Raw genomic sequence first — 20,857 nt, 5'->3', positions numbered from 1 at the left:
ATGACAACCTTTGTTTACTCCTCTCCCTAACTTACCCACTTCACTAATATTCTGTAGAGGCGTTTTATGGCTTTACTATTGTTCTCCTACTATAGGGAAAATTATCTGTGTAACATTTTTTAAGTTGTAGTGCTACTGAGGGCGTAATAGCGTTTTATTTTTATTGGAGGACTGGTGGCCAAGCTTTAGGAAGTGTTTTGTATCGGACATGGACTGCGTGAGATGGCAAACCAAACAATTTATGTGAACTTGTGAGCTCTAACTCCAGGTGCGTATTCTGCTTACAATCTGAAGCATTCTTGAGAGTGCAAACTGCATAAGTAGGGTGGTATGGTCTTGATAATACATTTTTAATGGATCATCAACTAGCTTGCCACTGATTGTATGCCACTTCGAGTTCAGTGAAGGTTTATAGTATTAGGTAATATTGTTCATTGCACTGGCCTTTCTTGACGAGTGATGTACACAAAGTACAATAAGAGTATATGGCTTCAGCTCAGTTAGGTTGTTTATAAATTATTTTGATTAACCACTACAGTAACATGTCAATGATTTTTCTTTAACTTTGGCCCAGCATGAAGTTTTTGTTTCCACTGTGCATAGCCTGACAGACCTATTTCACACATATTCAACCTATTACCAACACTTCTGTATGCCTTTTTGACAGATACCGTGAAATATGATTTCATTTTAACATGAAATAGCCTGTAGGTTAGCTGTAGTAACCTTTCATGTTGCCAGTTAATTTTTTCATTCACTACTTCTTACTTATAATGTAGAGAAACAGAGTATGCATTAATAGTAATATAATTAGATAAATAACCTGTATTTCCTTGTACAATTCCTTCTTTGACATGAGTGGAGTTCATCATGGTTTATACACTGGACACAAGTTACTAAGGTACTGCAAGCATTATTAGTTCTGGATTTTATTGTTGATTTTACTGCAGTATATGCCTATATTATTAGCAGGTTAGTGCAGTATATTGAATTTAACATAATGTTCATGGACCTTCTGTCATCTTAACTTGGCCTAGATTTTCACCCTTTTCTCAGCTCATTGGCAGAATAACAAAAGACCATACCTCTACATCCTTTCTATACCATTTCATCTCTAGCATCATAATTTAGTAATAATTTCTTGTTATATCAGTATTCAAGATGGAGTGCCAGTAATGTCTGGCCAAGTCAGAGTAAAGTAAAAATGACTGGGAATCTGGACAATTTTGCCTTTGAAAGTTTGGGTACTCAGAGATGTCTAAGGCTGTATCCACATCAAATGCTCTCTGGAGTAGGCAGAGCTCTACATCGCTGTAACTGATAGAAGGTTTTGCTTGCAACTTTGTCCAGTGAGGTCACTTCTGTGTGTTGTAAGTGATGTAAAACACTTGCCCACACCAGAAGTAGTTGACATGGGTGCAGCCTTACTCCTAAAGAAAAAAAAGAGCTCTACTTTCATAAAAATGAACCCCACTTCATCGACAAAGAATGCGCATTTCCATTCTGAGAAATAGGTAGAATGGACCCCATCTAAAACCAGCCATAGCCTTATGATATGGTAAGATACATCACACTGACCATGAACAAGTAGCTACCGTACTGTACAGTACTTCCTTGTACAAGTGTTTGACCAGCACTTATGGTATGTTTCGCATTTTCCATTAACTTTGTGATTCCAATAAGACACCATTATTTTGTTATATAATAACTGGGTGCACAATAATTAGGTATATACCAGTAAAAATAATCAGAGGATCACAGATTATTTCAGTGAATAGTTTTATGTGGTAATGGTTCAGGTGAAAAATGTAAATACAGTATCTGTCTATCCATCTATCTATTGCCAGACGCCTTAATCCCGTTTGGGGTGGCCACAAACAAATCGCCTCCACGTCACCCTGTCCCCCGCCATTTCACTGCCCCGCTCCCAACTCACACCCCCCTCTCTCATGTACCTCTCCACCCCATCCCTCCATCTCATCCTCGGCCTCCCCGTCCCTCTTTCCCCCTCCACCTCACTCACATACACTCTCTTCGTCAGTCTTTCACCCTCCATCCTCTCCACATGGCCAAACCACCTCAGTATGTTCCTCCTAACGCTTCCTATCACATCCACACCACAGCGCTCCTTTATATCCTCATTTGTCAGTCTGTCTCTCCATGTGACTCCACAGGCTCCTCTTAAATGACTCATTTCCACTGCTCTCACTCTTGACTTGTGTCCTTCCTACAATGTCCAAGCTTCACTTCCATATGTTAGAGTTGGTATCACAATACTGTCATGTAGTAACTTTTTCACTTCCATGCTCACTTCCCTGCTTCTTATCACTGCTTTCAAGGAACCAGCAACCTTTCTTCCTTGCTGTACCCTTTCAAGCACCTCACCCTCCAAACCTCCATCCTTACTCATCACACTACCCAAGTACTGGTACTTAAACGTACTCACATTTTCCAATTCCTCACCATCCAACCTCGCTGTACATTCACTGACTTCACCTCTCTCAAAGACCATCACTTTACTCTTCCCTACATTCACCTTTAGATTCCGTTTCTTACACACTCTCCCAAACTCATCCACCAAGCCTTGCAGTTCTCATTCGTCTTCACTCAACAACACTGTATCATCTGCAAACAACAGTACAGGGAGTTTCCAAACACTACCCTCTCTCACCAGGGCCACTCCAACATCCACTACCCTACCCTGTACCTCTTTTATTACCCCATTCATGTACAGATTGAACAGCCCTGGAGACATGGCACATCCCTGTTTCAACTGAACCTTCAAAGAGAAAAATTCACTTAGTTCACCATCCACATGCACTGCAGCCTTAGCACCATCATACATACTCTTCACAGCATTCAGCAACTTCCCATCTACTCCATATATTCTTAATACTTTCCACAATCCTTATCTATCCACCCTGTCATATGCTTTCTCCAAATCCATGAAAGCCACATACAACTTCTTTCCCTTCTCTAGAAACTTTTCCACTAAAGATCTAAGAATGAATATCTGATCTACACAACCTCTTCCCTTCCTAAAGCCTCCCTGTTCTTCTCCAACTAATTCCTCTGTTCTTTCTCTAACTCTGTCAATAAGTATCCTACCATACAACTTTCCTATTATACCAAGAAGACAGATGCCCCAATGATTACCACACACTTCTTTTTCCCCTTTTCCTTTGTACAAGGGAATAATTATACCTGACTTCCAATCCTCCAGGACTCTACCTTCCTCCCAGGCCAATCTGCACATTTTCCACATCCATACTACTACTATCTCTCCCCCATACTTCAGCATTTCACCACACACTCCATCAATTCCTGGGGCTTTCCTCAGTTTAACTTTCTTCATTGCTTCCACAACAACTATCCTACTATTTTCTTCCTGTCTTCTCACCTCCCTCCTTCTCCCAGCCATTCCCCAGCCACTTATACTCGCATTACTTCCATCCAGTATGTTCAACAATTCCTTAAGGTGTTCTCTCTGTCTGCTCACTTTTTCTCCCTTCTCCACTAATAATCTACCATTTTTATCTTTCACTCCCCTGCTGACTTCACTTCCACCCTGTCTTACTCTTTTCACCTCTTTCCAGAACATTTTCTTGCAGTCCCTCCACTTTACACTCAAATTCCTTCCAAATTCCTCATCTGCTCTCTTCTTTCTCTTACTAATCTTTTCGCCTCTTTCTTTCTACATACAGTATAACTCTCTCTTCCGCCTCTCAACTTCTTTCACGTCTCTGTTTCTCATCCATTTGTTGTATGCTTTCTTCTTTTGTGCCACAGCCTGTCTCACCTCTTCATTCCACCACGCTGTTCCTTGCACACCCCTCCGTCTTCTCTTCATCTCACCCACCACATCACATGCTGCACATATTTCTTCTGTAAATATCCTGCACACACCTTCCACGTCCCCCATCTGCTCCACTTCATATTTGCCTAATCGTTCCTCCACTTCTCTCTTATACTCTGCTTTTTTCTCATCCTCTTGTAACCTTTCCACTCTCCTTACAAATACTCCTTCTTCCCGTCCATCCCTTCTTCTATTTCTTCATCTTATTTGTATCTTGGTTCTGGCCACCACCAAGTAGTGGTCAGATAGCCCATTTCCCCAACCTCTATAAGCTCTTGCATCCATTACACATTTTTGCATCCTTTCATCCACACACACGTAATCAATCATTGCCTTCCTTTCATTCAGTTCACCACCCACCCTTCTCATCACTCGCCATGTATACCTGTGGATCATTTTATGCCTGAAGAGGGTATTGGCTATCACCAACCCCCTTCCGGCACAAATGTCCACTAATACACTCCCATTCTCATCTATCTCAGCAGGCACACCCCACTCACCAACTATTCCATCCACCTTCACATTCCCAACTTTAATATTAATATCACCGATCAAAAACACTCTCTCATTTCTTCCAAACTTTTCCATGCACACCTCCACATTTATCCAGAACTCTTCTCTCACTCTACTTGCACGATCTTGTGTTGGCGCATACACACACACAATCACCCACATTTGTATTCCAACTTTCAATCTTACCCACACAAGATTACCCAACTGATCCATACTGTCTTATGCTCTTCTTCCATCATTTACTCATAACTATACATACTCCTTCTTTTGCCCTCTCTTTCTCACCTACTCCTGCACATATACCCCATCCATACTCCCATTCTCTCACACTCTCACCTCTCCATTTTGTTTCAGTTATTCCGCATACATCAACTTTCGCACCTTCAAGCACCTGGACACTCTCTCTCACCTCATCATTCGCTTCTCTTACATTCCAGGTTCCGATTACCATGTCCTTTGTCCGGTCCTGGGTCGTCATCTTTTGGTCAGTCCTTGTCCGAGGCTTATTGTTTGTCTTTTTAGTTAGTTGTTTTCCAGGGAGGGGCACTAACCCTCCGCCAATCCTTTTAATCGCCTTTTACGACAAGCAGGGATCCTGGGGAGTATTCTTGAAAAACCCCCCTACCCCCACAGGGTATTATAGAGGGAGAATACAGTATACCTTTATATATTACATAAGTATTACTTTATACTGTCTCCTGTTACAATTATTATTATTATTATTTACTTACTAACTGCATTAAAAGTACATAAAATAGTGTTATCACAAAGCTGTAGAAATAAATTTACTTATTTCTCATGTATTTTGTATTTTACTGTTCCTCAGGATAACAAATGTGCAGTATTGTGATGTAGAGGACGTGGCAGAGGAACACAGCCTCCCTCTATCATAGCTTCAGGGTGACTGATGCATGTTGGAGCGTGGGAAATTTAGAGGAAGGGTCTGGCAGCTTTCTGGAACTAGCTAGTTTCAAAGTGTGGCACTAAACACATTGTCTTTTGTACTTTATGCAGTACCTTAAGCATTCCCCTTTCAGGCTGCCAGTGTACATACAGTATATGGCTTCCAGAACAAAGGGGTTACATCTTTATATATGCAGTGATGCACAAAATGCAGTGGCAACAGAGAGATTAAAAGCCATTTCAGTAATGCCCTTGCTAAGCTACCTACACAGATAATTAGCCCATATTTTCCATGATGGTGCAGGGGGCTGTCGCCATACGATGGATCAGCGTCCTTTATCACATCATGTGACGAAACATGGAGGACAGCAGAAGCATGCACCCTCTGGACCTCACCCATCCAAAAGGAACTACAAATTACTCATTGATCCAGTGCTTGTTAATGGTGCTAACAAGCTATACAGGTGAGATTCTCAGTGAGTTACCATTAATAAGTATATTGTCATGTTTAACCTTGTCAGCCTGAGAAGCCCCTCCTGGGCCAAATAAAACTACTGTACTACAGTTGTTCTATTTTATCAAGGCAGTTTGGGTTGGGCTGTCTGGGACCTCACTCAGTTAGCTCTGTTGCCACATCGGCGCCACACGCATGCGCTCTCTCTCTCTCTCTCTCTCTCATATTATATATTAACTACTACTAATTGTATTTTCTTAATTTTTTCTCTTGTTTTTAATTTTTTTTCCACACCACCCCTGAGGTAAAAGTCTATAGGTGCGTTTTTTTTTTTTTTTGTTTTTTTTTAAATAGCTTCCATGGCGGGAGACTGACCGTGTATGACCCACTCACGCAGGGCTATCCCTCGTGTCACCACCTGACAACGTCTCAAAGGCAACGCTGACAAGTCTTATGAGATTTATGCTATACTACAGCTTTTTTATTGAATTACATCTATACAGAGTGTTTAAAATTCATTTATAAGTAGTAACTAGCTTAAAATAGGAGAGTGAGAGAGAGAGAGAGGTGAACACAAATAACTACACTTGTGTCGGCGGCGATGTGACAACAGAGCTAACAGTGTGAGGTTCCAGAGCGTCCCACCCAAACTGCCTTCATAAAATAGAATGACTATAGTTTTGGCTTTATCTGGAAAGAATTGTAAGGAGTTGATGGAGGCTGTTTGTAACTCTTCCGTGCATGGAGTCTTCCCCTGAGCTGAGTAAAATTATCAGCAAATAACCAGAATATAATGTACAGTACATCACATTCTCAGGTTGAAAGGGAAAATGGAAGTCCTTGTAACTATACAGGTAGTTTGGTCATGTTACTTGTTGATTGTACTTGAAAATTTTATTATAAAAAATTGGTTATGTACGTTTTGCAGGTTTGAGGGTGTGGTAGAAGGTGACCCCACCTACCCTCCAGTTGTGTTGCGTGATCCTCGCAAACCAAAAATATGGATTCGGCCAGAGACTTTGGACCTCCCAGTCCCTCGTTTCAAGGTAATACTGTGGTTAATGGGTAGCTGCCTTTTTTTGTTTTCATGCTCAGTATAACTCACCTTTATGAGGTGGTTTCAAGAAAGCAGAAGGTAGCTAATATGTTCCTTTTGCATCCATCCTTCAGTTTTTATTGTATCCTCTGGTGTATGGAAAGATACTACTGGTATGACTTTATTGGCATGTTGCCAGTTCAGTCAGGTCCACCAGCTCCCCTGTCATGCATCAAAGAATGTGAAACCATGCTTCAATAACAGGGTCATCTTTGTGCTTAGGCAGGTGGTAAAGACAATCTAGAAATCTTTCAGTACCGCTTTTTGTTCTGCCTTACGCCTGTCACTTTATTCTCGTTCCTGTCGGCTGCTCGCACTGACTTGGAAGAGCTAGAACTCGCCATAATGTCACTTTGAAAGCCTGTGGTAAACTGACGCTAAACAGGGGAAAACCGTGCGAAAAAAAGCTAGTGTTATAACTGGGGAAACAAGCGTTTCCTATTACCATAACCTGCTTGTGAGAGGAGAGCGCAGATTTACAGTTCTGAGCAGTCAGAGCGCTGCCATGTATCACAGCTGGAAGGGCAAGTAAGGGAACAAAAAAAAAAGGACCAGGTAGTCCTCAGAAACCACGCTCATGGCCATTCTCGCAGCAGGTGGTGTAGGAATAAACAATGGAGGGAAGTAGTGCGTGTACTTGCCACCGGGGAAGGGTTATGATTGGCTTGTCATTGCTTGTCATGCATGCCTGTGAATGGCTGATGGCTGCAGTTTGCGGCAGAGACGCGCCATGGATATCTCAGCGGAAATATGTCACTTTGTCGCCAAAAGTCCATGCTTTAAGCATATAACTGTGGTTTCTGCTACTTTTGGTTCTGAGCGAGAACCTTGCTGTGGATTAGAAAACCGTGGCTTACAAACACGCTTAATACAACTTGACAGTAGCTTAGTTTTTATTTTTCAAATTAAGTTATCAGGTGAAGATTGGCAACTTTTGGGAGTTTGTGAATGCTCTTGTTGTTTGTGTGTGATTGATGGATCTGCCTTGCCAAGCAGACTGGGCTGACACTGTTTCCACTGAAGTAATAGTCAGTCCAGGTTGGTCAGTTTTGTACTTTACAATGTATATTCTTCACTTTTGTTGATGCTAGGCCTTTGTGAATAAAGAATTTTTCACTATCCATCCACCTGTATCATTCTTTATAAATGGACTTTTACCGTATTTAGGGAAACATATGGTTTCTCAAGTTGGATGATAAATGTACCTTAATGCTGAGTGCTCACTTATCTGTTTCAGATTGACTCTGATTATGTCGGACCACCACCACCCCTAGAAGTCACCATCTTCAATATAAATGATAATATTGACCGCCAGTTTCTTCACAATGAAATTGTAAGTAAAATTTTCAGAAGATGTTTTGCATTTGATGTTATATCTGTGTTATTGAAATTATTGGAGAAGATACTCTTTAGTTGTTGAATTTCAGACTTCCAAGATTAATAAAGATTGGTAGATGACATAAATCAGGGCTGGATCCAAATCTTTGGAAAAGAGGAGGAGTCTATTCTCAGCAGAATTATAATTAATTTAAGTAACTAATCAAAATAAATGCACTTTGCTTGCTTCAGTGATAGGAGTACCATAATATAGAAAAATGCAAGTGCAAAAATGTGCAGTTAGATTTTTATTGAATATATTTTGGTAAAGAACATTGTTCTTTTGGCATATGCAATAATTGGCTTGCCAAAAATAGGGGGGTGTATGCCTCCCATTCCCCAAATCAGTACTGTACATTACAGTATATGGTACCGTACTGTATAATTTCTGAGCTGTAGAATGGCTGGGGACCCACTCGGACCATCAGTACATTCACCTCTTAGACAAATGTATTCTGCATTGGTTTTAGAAATAGGTGGCAGTATGTAAGCAGTTTTCAGTGGACAACATGTAAGGATATCCAAGCAGTAGATGATAGAATAGGTGTTCATTTGGAAGACAGCCACCTAGAATAGTCTCTTAATGTATCTGGCAGCAAGAGTGAATGTACACAGCCTATCCACAAGTGTAGTCAGTTGCTTCATTTTTTGTTTGTCATATAGAGTCTGCCATTCTAGGCTCCCTTTGGACCTGACAGCTGTTCAGCAACTGTTACCAAGGCTGTTGATTTTATTCTTTTGTAGATAGACCTTGGCACTGTTTCCTATACAGTTGGGGTCACTATTCCTTGGTGAAAATGTAGGTTTGACAATTTTGGACAGTTGGAATCTGCTGTGTGCATCACACCTGGCTTGGCCTCCAATCCCTCCCTCCTCTCATAGTTCATACTCCTCATATTTCCCCATCTCTTTAGTTAAGGAACAAAAAACTCAGCTTTTTTTATCTATTCCTTCTTTTGTTTTTCCTTGCTTCTGTCTTCCCAGTCATATTTCATTATTCACTTTCTTTCTTTTCCCATCTAACCTTACTTTATTTGTTTCATTTCTATCAGCTTTATTCATCATTCTTTCTTTCACATGTTCTGTCATTTCATCCTTACATCAAGTTATTCTTTAGACAGTTCCATCTCGCTTTGTCCCATTTTACTTTCATCTGTTAATTCATCCCTGCCTCCCTCTTTTGCTCTGTACTGTCTGCCCACCTCCTCCTCTTCCTCCTCTCTCTCTCTCTCTCTCTCTCTCTCTCTCTCTCTCTCTCTCTCTCACACACACACACACACACACACACACACACACACACACACACACACACACACACACACACACACACACACACACACACACACACACACACACACACACACACACACACACACACACACATTGGCCCCCTTCCATTCCCGAGGAGAAGTGCCTCGGGAATGGAAGAGGGCCAATGTGGTACCAAGTCATGAGGGAGAAAACAAGGAAGAACCCCTGAATTAATGACCAGTGACCCTGACCAGCGTAATCGCCTAATTGTGTGAGAGAATTCTCAAAGACAGATGGATAAAATATCTTGAAGAGATGAACATTTTGGCTGAAAATCAATTTGGATTCAGAAGTGGAAGGTCATGTGTTTCCAACTCACTGAGCTTTTACTCAAGAGCGATTGATGTGCTACAGGAGAGAGACAGCTGGGTGGATTGTGTGTATTTAGATTTGGAGAAAGCCTTTGACAAGGTACCCCACAAGCAACTAATGTGGAAATTGGAGCACATAGGAGGACTGAAGGGAAACCTCCTGGAGTGGATGAGAGACTTCTTGAGAGACAGACAAATGAGGACAGTAATAAAGGACAGGATGTCTGGATGGAGGGAAGTAATAAATGGAGTCCCACAGGGTTCAGTGTTAGCACCAGTAATGTACCTGATTTACATAAATGATATGGTAGATGGAATAAACAGTTATGCAAGTGTGTTTGCTGATGATGCAAAGATCTTGAGGAGAGTAGAAGCCGAGGAAGACTGTAAAATGCTACAGGAAGACCTGGATAGGATTCATGATTGGAGCAGAATGTGAGAAATGAAATTTAATGCAAAAAAATGTACAGTAAATTATTGGAAATGGGTAAAAGTACCAAGAGGCCATCACTGAATTATATGATGGGTAATGAACCAGTCACAAAAGTGAGAGAAGAGAAAGATTTGGGAGTGCTGGTCCAGGATAGTTTGTCACCAGAAAAACACATTAACGAGATAGTTAGAGAGAGAGAACAATCTCTGGACTAACATAAAAGTGGCATTCCATTACATGGATGAGGAGATGATGAAAAAATTGATAGTGGCCATGATCCTCCCCAGGTTGGAATATGCAGCGGTAGTGTGGTCCCCACACAAAAAAGAAAGCTGTAAACAAGATCGAGAGAATACAAAGAACAGCAACCAAGATGGTCCCCAGCCTGGCAGATCTGTTGTACAGAGAGAGGCTTGAAAAGCTGGATCTGCCTTCCCTAGAAGAAAGGAGAGAGAGAGGGGCAACATGATTGCGGTGTTCAGGGCCATGCTGGGGGTAGATAAAGTTGACAGAAAATATCTGTTTGTATGGGATGGGAGAGTAACAAGAGGACATGGAATGAACTGAAAAAACCAAGTTGCATGAAGGATATCAAGAAATATTGCTTTCCATATAGATTCATAGACCTGTGGAATAGTCTGGACAAAGAGATCATGCAGTCTAAAAACTTAAACGTGTTCAAAGCAAAATTTGACTTTTCAAGAAAAAGAGACGGGATCCCACGAACGTAGCTCATTTTCTGTATATCACAAGTAGGTAAATATAACTGGGTAAATACACACACACACACACACACACACACACACACACACATACACTGCTCGCTGGTGCAGTGGTAACGTTCTCCCTTGCCAACTGGTGGACGGGAGTTCGCGCCTCGCTCAGGTTGCGAAAAGTTTCACTGATGAAGTGGGTGGTTACTGTCCCCCTTGAGCAAGGGGACGGGTGTGTGCGTGTGTGAAGGTCACGGCCTTGCCCTTAGATCGGACTATATGAGCTCCCAGCTCCCTTCCTGGAGGGTAAAATCTGACGATCACGACCATCAAGTGATCCTGACCGACCTGGTGAATTACACACAAAACTGCATCACTGCTACACAGGCAGGAACCATGTCAAAGGATAGTTAGAAGAAATTAAGATGTTGGGGGGGGGGTGTTTGTAAAGAAATTGAAGGAAGTTAGGAGGGTGAGAAAATTGAACTCAGGATTGAGGGTGAAAAGAGAGAATGAGAGTATGAAAGAGACGAGGAATTGAACAAGGTGGAAAAAGTACAGTGTGTGTGTATATATATATATATATATATATATATATATATATATGTACAGTAAAACCTCTACAACTCGGCATAATACATGTGCAAGCCTTGCCGAGTTAGCGTATTTGCTGAGTTGTAGGAATGAACTTTATGTTCCCCCTCAGCACACACACACAAAAAAGGAAAAAAGAAAAAAAAAAAAGGAAAAAAAATTGACAGTTTTTACAATAAACAGTAAAAGCTGCCTAACCATGATTCCATGCAGTTGTAGGGTGTATTCCAGGCATGGAGGAGGACTTTTGGTAGTTTTTGGAGGTGTTAGGGGGGCTCAAGATCACTTTTGGGCACACCTTTACTGTACTGTACTTGACACTGTACACTATGTAAAGCACAATTAACACTATAAAGGCCATTACTGTAATGTATTTATCACTTGTACTATACTGGGGAACTAAACACTAAACACTTAAACATTACTGTACAACTGGACATTTTACCGAGTTGGGGGATTTTTGCTGACTCTTCCTCTCACGTGTGCATTTTGGGGAATTTTTGAATTTTGATTTTTTAAATGAATATTTTGGAGCCTTTCCGAGTTGTAGAGGTTTCTGACTTGAAGGATGACGAATTGTAGAGGTTTTACTGTACATATATATATATATATATATATATATATATACACAATGGAACCCCGGAATTCATACGCCTCTCTGCTCATACAACTCGGCTTTCGTACAGCTTTTTCGCCCAAAAATCGCTCCAGTTTTCGTATGGTGACCTGTTATTCGCACTAAGAGATGCGGCTTCGTAGGTGCCACATGATCACTAGTCTGGCTTTGTCTTCCGCCAGCTATGCATCAGTCATACAGGCTCGATTAAACTTTGTGATGAATTACGTATTTTCGTTTGAAAATTGTACATAATCATGGGCCCCAGGAGATTAGTTAGTCAGCTGGAGTTAAAAGTAAAGCAGTGAGGACAACAGTTGAGCTGAAAAAAAGAACTCATTGCAAAGTTTAAAAGTGGAACTTGTGTTTCCGATCTTGCCATTCATTATAGTATGGCGAAATCTACCATTTCATCCATACTAAAGAACGGAATAATGCAAATTACATTGTTTCTTATGGAAAAAAATTATTCGGTTTTCGAACTTCGCAACTAGTACAGCCTCCAGGAACGAATTGTGTACAAATTCCAGGGTTCTACTGTATATATATATATATATATATATATATATATAAGATGGAAGGAATGAAGAAAGGTGAAGGGTAGGAAAGAAGGGTAATAAAAAAGGAAGTGACAGAAAATAAGGAATGACACAAGGCAAGTGTGTGGTAGGAGAGGGGAGAGAGGAGTAGAGGAGAAAGGTGAGAGGGAAGAAGACAAAAGGGGGGAGGGGACAGAAGAAGAGAGACAAATAGGAGAGAAAAGATGGACTGTTGTGGGGAGAGGGGATTGGAAGATGTTGGAGGAAGGAGAAGGGATGGAGAAAGGGGGAAGGGGATGGGGCAATGGGAGAGGGGGAAAGAGGGATTGAGGAAACAAAAACAAAAAATTATGATGGTTGGGGATGGGAAATTAGGGAGGGAGGAGAGAAATAGTACAGAAAAAAGGGAAAAGGAGAGGGGAGGAATGAAGAAAGGGAGGGGAGAAAAGAATTAGGATTTGGAGGGTGATAGAGTGGATAGGGAAAGTGATGCGAGGCAAGACTAGAATGGGGAAATAATGGGAGGGAGAGGATGATGCTTGTGAGAAGAGAGTGGAGGGAGTAAAAAATAAAGGGAGAGAAAAATGAAAAGAGTAGAGGAAAAGACAGGAGTAGGGAGAAGAGTGAGAGATGAATAGAGCAGAGAGAAAAAGAGATGAGAGTAGACAGGAGAGAGACTGACAGACAGAGGGGGTGGTTAAGAACCAAAGGTGAGATAAAGGGAGGTAAAATTAAAAGATATTGCAAAGTAAGGAAACAGTTGAAGAAATAAATGGATGTAAAGAAGAAAGAAGAAAACAAAGGAAGGAAAGAATGAAGAAAAGTGCAGAGAGAATAGAACTGAATTAAGGTGAATGGGAGAGAGATAGGAGCAGAACAAAAGGATGATCGGCTGGGAAGACAGAAGGAAGGAACTGTCAGATGGAATAAAGAAAAGAAATAATGGAAGTATACTTATTATAAGAAAGAAATTATGTCTATGACTGCTTCGTCTCTCTCTCTCTCTCTCTCTCTCTCTCTCAGGAAAGATGGAACTGGAGTGTATGGTACTGCGGTGAGGAGGGGCAGATTGAGATGGTGTTTGCATATGGAGAGGATGGAGGATGACGATTGGGTTTGGAAAGTGAAAAATGTGAATGTTTGGGTGGGATTGTGAGAGGCAGACCAATTAGAACCTGAGACATGGTCATAGAGTTTGACCTCAGGGATAAGGGACTGAATACAAGGGCTGCCAGAGATTGAAAAGAATAGATAGCCTTCATCAGGTAACCAAGGCTGATGCAGGCAAGCTTTGTTGGAGCCTTTATAAATGATATGATGATACCTGACTTTTCCTTGGTTATTTACCTGGTATTCATTCAGTTTTTTGGTTGTGAAATACGTAATAATAGTTCATACTTGTTGTCACAACCATACAAGTTTATTTTATTTATTTATTTTTTTTTTTTTTAGCACAAAACCATTTAGATATATGTCATGCTCCCTCCTTGGTAATGTCGCAGCACCCAGTTATACTAATGTGATGACGTACTTCAGGTCAACAAGCACCAGTGTGGGTCTATACAACAGTTGGAAATCTTTACCCATGACCTGTCCCGCAAGCACCTGGGTGTGGCCAGACTTGTCTTCGAAGAGCCAGAGTCAGCCCGCCACTGTGTCAGAAAGCTCAACAATGCCACACTTATGGGAAAGGTTCTACAGGTGTTCCTTGACCCATTTGGTAAGCATACTATTTTCATGGTTGTTTGAGCAGATTGTTGATCTGGAGAGAATATATGGAGACAGAAGATCACAGAATAAACAAACATAAAACCACAGATGATAATGATTTTTATCTGTTAAAAAAAAAGAAAAAAAAAAAATGAGTTGCCTTTTCTGTAGTTTTTCAAGGGAGGGGGGGCAAACCTTTTCTTTCCTGGTACCTGTTATTACTGATTTGTATGACCTGCTGTTTGCTGCTCTTTGTTTTTGTATACTGTACTGTGGCTGTTGTATGGTGACAGGGGAGGAATGTAAGAAGCGAGTCAAGGAAGTCAGTTCCCAGTTGGAGGATGAAGCCAAGCGGGAAGAGGAAGCTAAAGAGGCAAAGAAGAGACCTCCACTCCCTGCTAAACCCCCACCCCCTCCAGACGAAGACAGTCAGTCCAGCAGAGACAGAGAGCGACACAGCTCTGAAAAGCCAGAATTTGAGAGAAACAGGTTGGTAACCATCACTTCATACTGCTCATGCTGTTATTTATTTATTATTTATTTATTTTTTATGCTATTCATGTGCAGTGTTAATGTAATGATTCGCTTTCTCAGAATGCTACTTTATTTGAATGTGTCTGGTGTACTGTATTGTAATAACAAAATAGCTGAAGTATTAAGTGGTAGGTGGGGCTGCTCACCATCCACTCACTCAATGTAGTGCTGCTTTGGGTGTCTGCTCATTTCTCACTTCCATCCTTCCTCTTCTGTCTTTCTTACCTTCATTCTTTCTTCTGTCTACAGGTGACTTTACACTCCCTCGTCTGTCTTTCTTTCCATTCTTTCCCCTTCCTTCTGCCTATGAGTAACACAACACTGAGTGGCAAGCCAAATGGTTTCCTGTACACAAGGAAGCCAATTACTATGCTGGGTGGTAACCATATAACCAGATTATGGCAGCTGGTGGTTTAGTGGGTAATTAATGTGCTCCAGTCAGGTTGAGCTTGTGCAGATTTGTATCCAAGGGTTGGCTGGGGTTTATTGCTCGCATAATGCCACGCATGGATGAGTGAAGCTGGTCACTCTCATCTTAATTGTCAGGACCAACTTGCCTAGCCCCTGGTTCCCACGCTTCTCATGGGACGACAGGATTGGATGATAGGTGGATGGATGGATATCTTTTTAACCTGTATATCCTGATTATGTTATAGTTGCAATCAAGTTGATTTTATTTAACTTAAATGAGACGTTTTGATCATCTAGAACTTTTGACAGAGCTTTCAGTGATTATGTTTGATTAGTCCTTCATAAATGTTTACTGATTAGAAGTCAGTGTTATAGTTAGTTGGTTATTGGCTGCCTCTGACCCTGGTATATTTTTCTGTAAGAATAATGAGTAACTGCATGCTTAGTAACTAGCCATATACTCATCATAGTTTGGCAGGGAACTCAATTACCAGTACAGAGAATTAGAATATAGGCTGAGACTGACGTTGTTATGAGTCTTATTACATGTTTTAACAGTTTCTTGTCTAACAGTGTCCAGCAGCCGTTTGGAAGTACTGTACAGTAATTAGCTGATTTAAGTAGTTGATTAAGCATCCAACCCATAGGAAACCATCAGCTGCATCAAAATGACCAAACCCATTTATGGGGACTCCGTATGAGGAAGCATGGTGCTATATTGAATTACAGTAATGTGATTTATGGATATATTCATAGAAGTTTTTTCCCAAGGTTTGAGGAAGCCAGAAAGCCCAGCTCCACTATCCACCAACAACCACCTCCACCTCCTGTCTCCACGAACTCCACAGTGTCCGCCACCTCATACTACCAGGACCATCGCCAAGCACAGTACAGCTACCAACAAAATTTTACCGGCTACGAACAGTACCACCATTACCAAGGATATCCATACCATGAATTTAGAGGAACGTAAGTAAACCTACGAAACCTTCAGCTTGCTTGTATTTCCTATTTTAACATTAATCCTGTATTAGAGTACACAGTAATGCATTGTTGATTTATACAGGTTTGTAGAAGATATTGATTTTAAAGTACAGCAGCCCATCTTTGTCGTCAGTATAATTTGGATTTACTAAAATAGATTTACTGACTGCATCTAATTATGATAAACATAAATTACCATATATTCTTCATCAGCCTCATCAAAGGTTACAATAGAAATATGTATTATGCTCTGCTTCAGCCTTGTCAATGTTACTACCATCACCACTAGTTTAATCCAGTCTCTTGTTTGGGGGTCTCTTTGTGACCACAAAGTGGGAAAAGTTAACCCAAATACCACCTTCCCTCCCCCTCCCTTTTACTGTCAAGGGAGATGTGAGGCTGCTTGTAATATATGTATGGTACTGGCTGGTTTGGTTACCACCTTTATGTCAGACACTTGGTCCCTCCTTGTTGTGACCAACACGCAAGGAAAACTTGAGTAGTATTGTTTCTCGTTATCCCCAGGAACCTAACCTTACTGAATACTTTGTAGGTACCCAGCAGGTGTTGCAGCTGGGCATCACTGGGGCACTGGCAGCACCACCACCAGTGCTCCTCCTCCTCCTCCTCCTCCTCCCCCCCCTCCTCCACCTCAGGCATGGCCGACGCACCCCCACACCACCGGTCAGCTGCCGCCCCCACCTCAGGTACCACCTCCGGATCATCACACTTCCAACTCCCGGTACCATGTCCCTTTGGCCTACCAGCGCAACACACACACAGATAACTCGTACAACAACTCAATTAATAGCAGTGCTATTGCCACTGTGCCCAAAGAGGAGGAGTGCCCAGAACCCACAGACACCTCTGCCAACTGTAAGCCCAAAAATGAGTCTGAAGAAGATGAGGACAAGACCAACCTGGACCTGGATACAAGAATTGCCATGCTACTTCAGAACAAGGACAGTGGCATGGCCCCTCCCTTCCTTGCTCTGGGCCTGGGAAGTGATGAAGAGGAGGAAAAGAAAGACAGCATAAGCCAGGAGGATAAGAAAATGAAGGACACTAAGGGGTCTGGCACACAAACAAGTTCAAGTAGTAGTAATAGTGTTTCACTCTCAGGAGACAGTGACTCCTCATCCTCAGACTTGTGCAGTGATAGTGAGGTTGGAGATGGGTCCAAAGATTCACAGAGTGGTGGGGAGGGAAAGTCAAAATGGGCAGTGTTAGACACTATACTGGAACCACTTACCACACCTCCCTCGCCATATCTATCACGAGAAATGTATTTATATTGGCATGAAAAGGGAAATGAATTAAAAATGGAGGCACAAAGAAGGGAAAGAAAAGAAAATAGGGAACGTTTGAAAAAACTTAAGAAAAAAAAGGTGAAAAAGAAACATAAAGAGGAAAAAGATAGTGATAAAGATTTAAAAGGTGAGACCAAAGTAGAACCACTGCAGGAAGAGGAGAATCAAGTGAATGGTATTGATGATGACAGGATGAGTTTATCTAGTTTAAGTTCCACAGAGGACCCAATCCTTCACCAAGATGTTCCCATCCCTCCCTTACCTGGTGCCCCATACACAGCCCCACCCCCAGGCTATTCCCACTACACTGCCCCTCCCGGTTACCCCCAGTCCTACCTACCCCCAGGCTACCCGCCTGCACCGGCCTCCCTCACTCAGGAGTCGGCAGCCACATACTCGTGGCAGCCACCCCCCGGCTACCCTCCAAGCTTTGTTTCGGGGTATCCGAGCTACAACCCAGGCTATATGGCCCTCCCTGCCAACTTTCCCCCACTCACCCAGCCACCACCAGGAACTGCCCTACCTGGCCAGGCACCATATTATTTTGGTGCTGGCTACCCACCAGCTCAAGACCCCAGCGATGCCACGCATAAGAGTGGAGAATACCACGACCCCACTATCAAGTGAGTTCCTCTTTTGTACCCACCATAACAAGTAGTAAATACTGTACTGTAGTGTTAACTATTTGTATAGTAATAGTGGCTGGGTGAGATAGATGAGAATGAGAGTGCGTTAGTGGACATTTGTGCCGGGAGGGGGTTGGTAACAGCCAATACCCTCTTCAGGCATAAAATGATCCACTGGTATACATGGCGAGTGATGAGAAGGGTGGGTGGTGAACTGAATGAAAGGAAGGCAATGATTGATTATGTGTGTGTGGATGAAAGGATGCGAAGATGTGTAATGGATGCAAGAGTTTATAGAGGTTGGGGGAGTGGACTTTCTGACCACTACTTGGTGGTGGCCAGAATTAGAATTTAAGTAAGATGGAGGAATAGAAGAAGGGAAAGACGAGAGGAAGGAGTAGTTGCAAGGAGAGTGGAAAGGTTACAAGAGGATGAGAAAAAGGCAGAGTATAAGAGAGAAGTGGAGGAACGATTGGGCAAATATGAAGTGGAGCAGATGGGAGACGTGGAAGGTGTGTGTAGGATATTTACAGAAGAAATATGTGCAGCATGTGATGTGGTGTGTGGAACTAAGAGAAGACGGAGGGGGGTGCAAGGAACAGCGTGGTGGACTGAAGAGGTGAAACAGGCTGTGGCACAAAAGAAGAAAGCATACAATGAATGGATGAGAAATAGGGGCGCGGAAGAAGTTGAGAGGCGGAAGAGAGAGTTATATGTAGAAAGAAAGAGAGAGGTGAAAAGATCAGTAAGAGAGAGTAAGAAGAGAGTGGATGAGGAATTTGGAAGGAATTTGAGTGTAAAGTGGAGGGACTGTAAGAAAATGTTCTGGAAAGAGGTGAAAAGAGTAAGACAGGGTGGAAGTGAAGTTAGCAGGGGAGTGAAAGATAAAAATGGTAGATTACTAGTGGAGAAGGGAGAAAAAGTGAGCAGATGGAGAGAACACTTTAAGGAATTGTTGAACAAAGAGGATGGAAGTAATGTGAGTATAAGTGGCTGGGGAATGGCTGGGAGAAGGAGGGAGGTGAGAAGACAGGAAGAAATCAGTAGGATAGAAATTGTGGAAACAATGAAGAAAGTTAAATCGGGGAAAGCCTCAGGAATTGATGGAGTGTGTGGTGAAATGCTGAAGCATGGGGGAGAGATAGTAGTAGAATGGATGTGGAAGATGTGCAGATTGGCCTGGGAGGAAGGTAGAGTCCCAGAGGATTGGAAGTCAGGTATAATTATTCCCTTGTACAAAGGAAAAGGGGAAAAAGAAGTGTGTGGTAATCATAGGGGCATTTGTCTTCTTAGTATAATAGGAAAAGTGTATGGTAGGATACTTATTGACAGAGTTAGAGAAAGAACAGAGAAATTAGTTGGAGAAGAACAGGGAGGCTTTAGGAAGGGAAGAGGTTGTGTAGATCAGATATTCATTCTTAGATCTTTAGTGGAAAAGTTTCTAGAGAAGGGCAAGAAGTTGTATGCGGCTTTCATGGATTTGGAGAAAGTATATGACAGGGTGGATAGACAAGGACTGTGGAAAGTGTTAAGAATATATGGAGTAGATGGAAGTTGTTGAATGCTGTGAAGAGTATGTACGATGGTGCGAAGGCTGCAGTGCGTGTGGATGGTGAACTAAGTGAATTTTTCTGTTTGAAATTTGGGTTGCAACAGGGATGTGTCATATCTCGATGGTTGTTCAGTCTGTACATGGATGGGGTAATAAAAGAGGTACAAGGTAGGGTAGTGGATGTTGGAGTGGCCCTGGTGAGAGAGGATAGTGTTTGGAAACTCCCTGTACTGTTGTTTACAGATGATACTGTGTTGTTGAGTGAAGATGAAAGGGAGCTGCAAGGCTTGGTGGGTGAGTTTGGGAGAGTGTGTAAGAAATGGAATCTAAAGGTGAATGTAGGGAAGACTTAAGTGATGGTCTTTGAGAGAGGTGAGGTCAATGAATGTACAGCAAGGTTGGATGGTGAGGAATTGGAAAATGTGAGTACGTTTAAGTACTTGGGTAGTGTGATGAGTAAGGATGGAGGTTTGGAGGGTGAGGTGCTTGAAAGGGTACAGCAGGGAAGAAAGGTTGCTGGTTCCTTGACAGCAGTGATAAGAAGCAGGGAAGTGGGCATGGAAGTGAAAAAGTTATTACATGACAGTATTGTGATACCAACTCTAACGTATGGAAGTGAAGCTTGGACGTTGCTGGAAGGACACAAGTCAAGAGTGAGAGTAGTGGAAATGAATTATTTAAGAGGAGCCTGTGGAGTCACATGGAGAGACAGGCTGACGAATGAGGATATAAAGGAGCGTTGTGGTGTGGATGTGGATGTGATAGGAAGCGTTATGAGGAACACACTGAGGTGGTTTGGCCATGTGGAGAGGATGGAGGGTGATAGACTGACGAAGAGAGTGTATGTGAGTGAGGTGGAGGGGGGAAGAGGGAGGGGGAGGCCGAGGATGAGATGGAGGGATGAGGTGGAGAGGTAATTTGAGAGAGGGGTGTGTGAGTTGTGAGCAGGGCAGTGAAATGGTGGGGAACAGGGTGACTTGGAGGCGATTTGTTTGTGGCCACCCCAAACGGGAT

At 42.2% G+C, this 20,857-nt stretch overlaps 1 protein-coding gene across 1 annotated transcript in view; it reads left to right on the top strand.

Annotated features, from left to right (window-relative positions):
* The first annotated feature begins 5,593 nt into the window (after window positions 1–5,593).
* Set1 (SET domain containing 1) overlaps window positions 5,594–20,857 on the top strand; it is a 56,792-nt gene continuing 41,528 nt past the window's right edge. The window contains exons 1-7 of the mRNA XM_080278805.1: window positions 5,594–5,736; window positions 6,655–6,772; window positions 8,060–8,155; window positions 14,253–14,436; window positions 14,720–14,915; window positions 16,143–16,340; window positions 16,909–18,288. Of these exons, the coding sequence (XP_080134931.1) occupies window positions 5,594–5,736; window positions 6,655–6,772; window positions 8,060–8,155; window positions 14,253–14,436; window positions 14,720–14,915; window positions 16,143–16,340; window positions 16,909–18,288 (2,315 nt within the window). The remainder of the gene's footprint in view (window positions 5,737–6,654; window positions 6,773–8,059; window positions 8,156–14,252; window positions 14,437–14,719; window positions 14,916–16,142; window positions 16,341–16,908; window positions 18,289–20,857) is intronic.

The sequence above is a fragment of the Coenobita brevimanus genome, chromosome 8, assembly GCF_032717465.1.
Source record: "Coenobita brevimanus isolate Jiangsu-jjx chromosome 8, ASM3271746v2, whole genome shotgun sequence".
Classification (NCBI taxonomy): domain Eukaryota; kingdom Metazoa; phylum Arthropoda; class Malacostraca; order Decapoda; family Coenobitidae; genus Coenobita; species Coenobita brevimanus.
The sequence above is the reverse complement of the archived record's forward strand: the minus strand, read 5'-3'. Positions and strand labels throughout refer to the sequence as shown.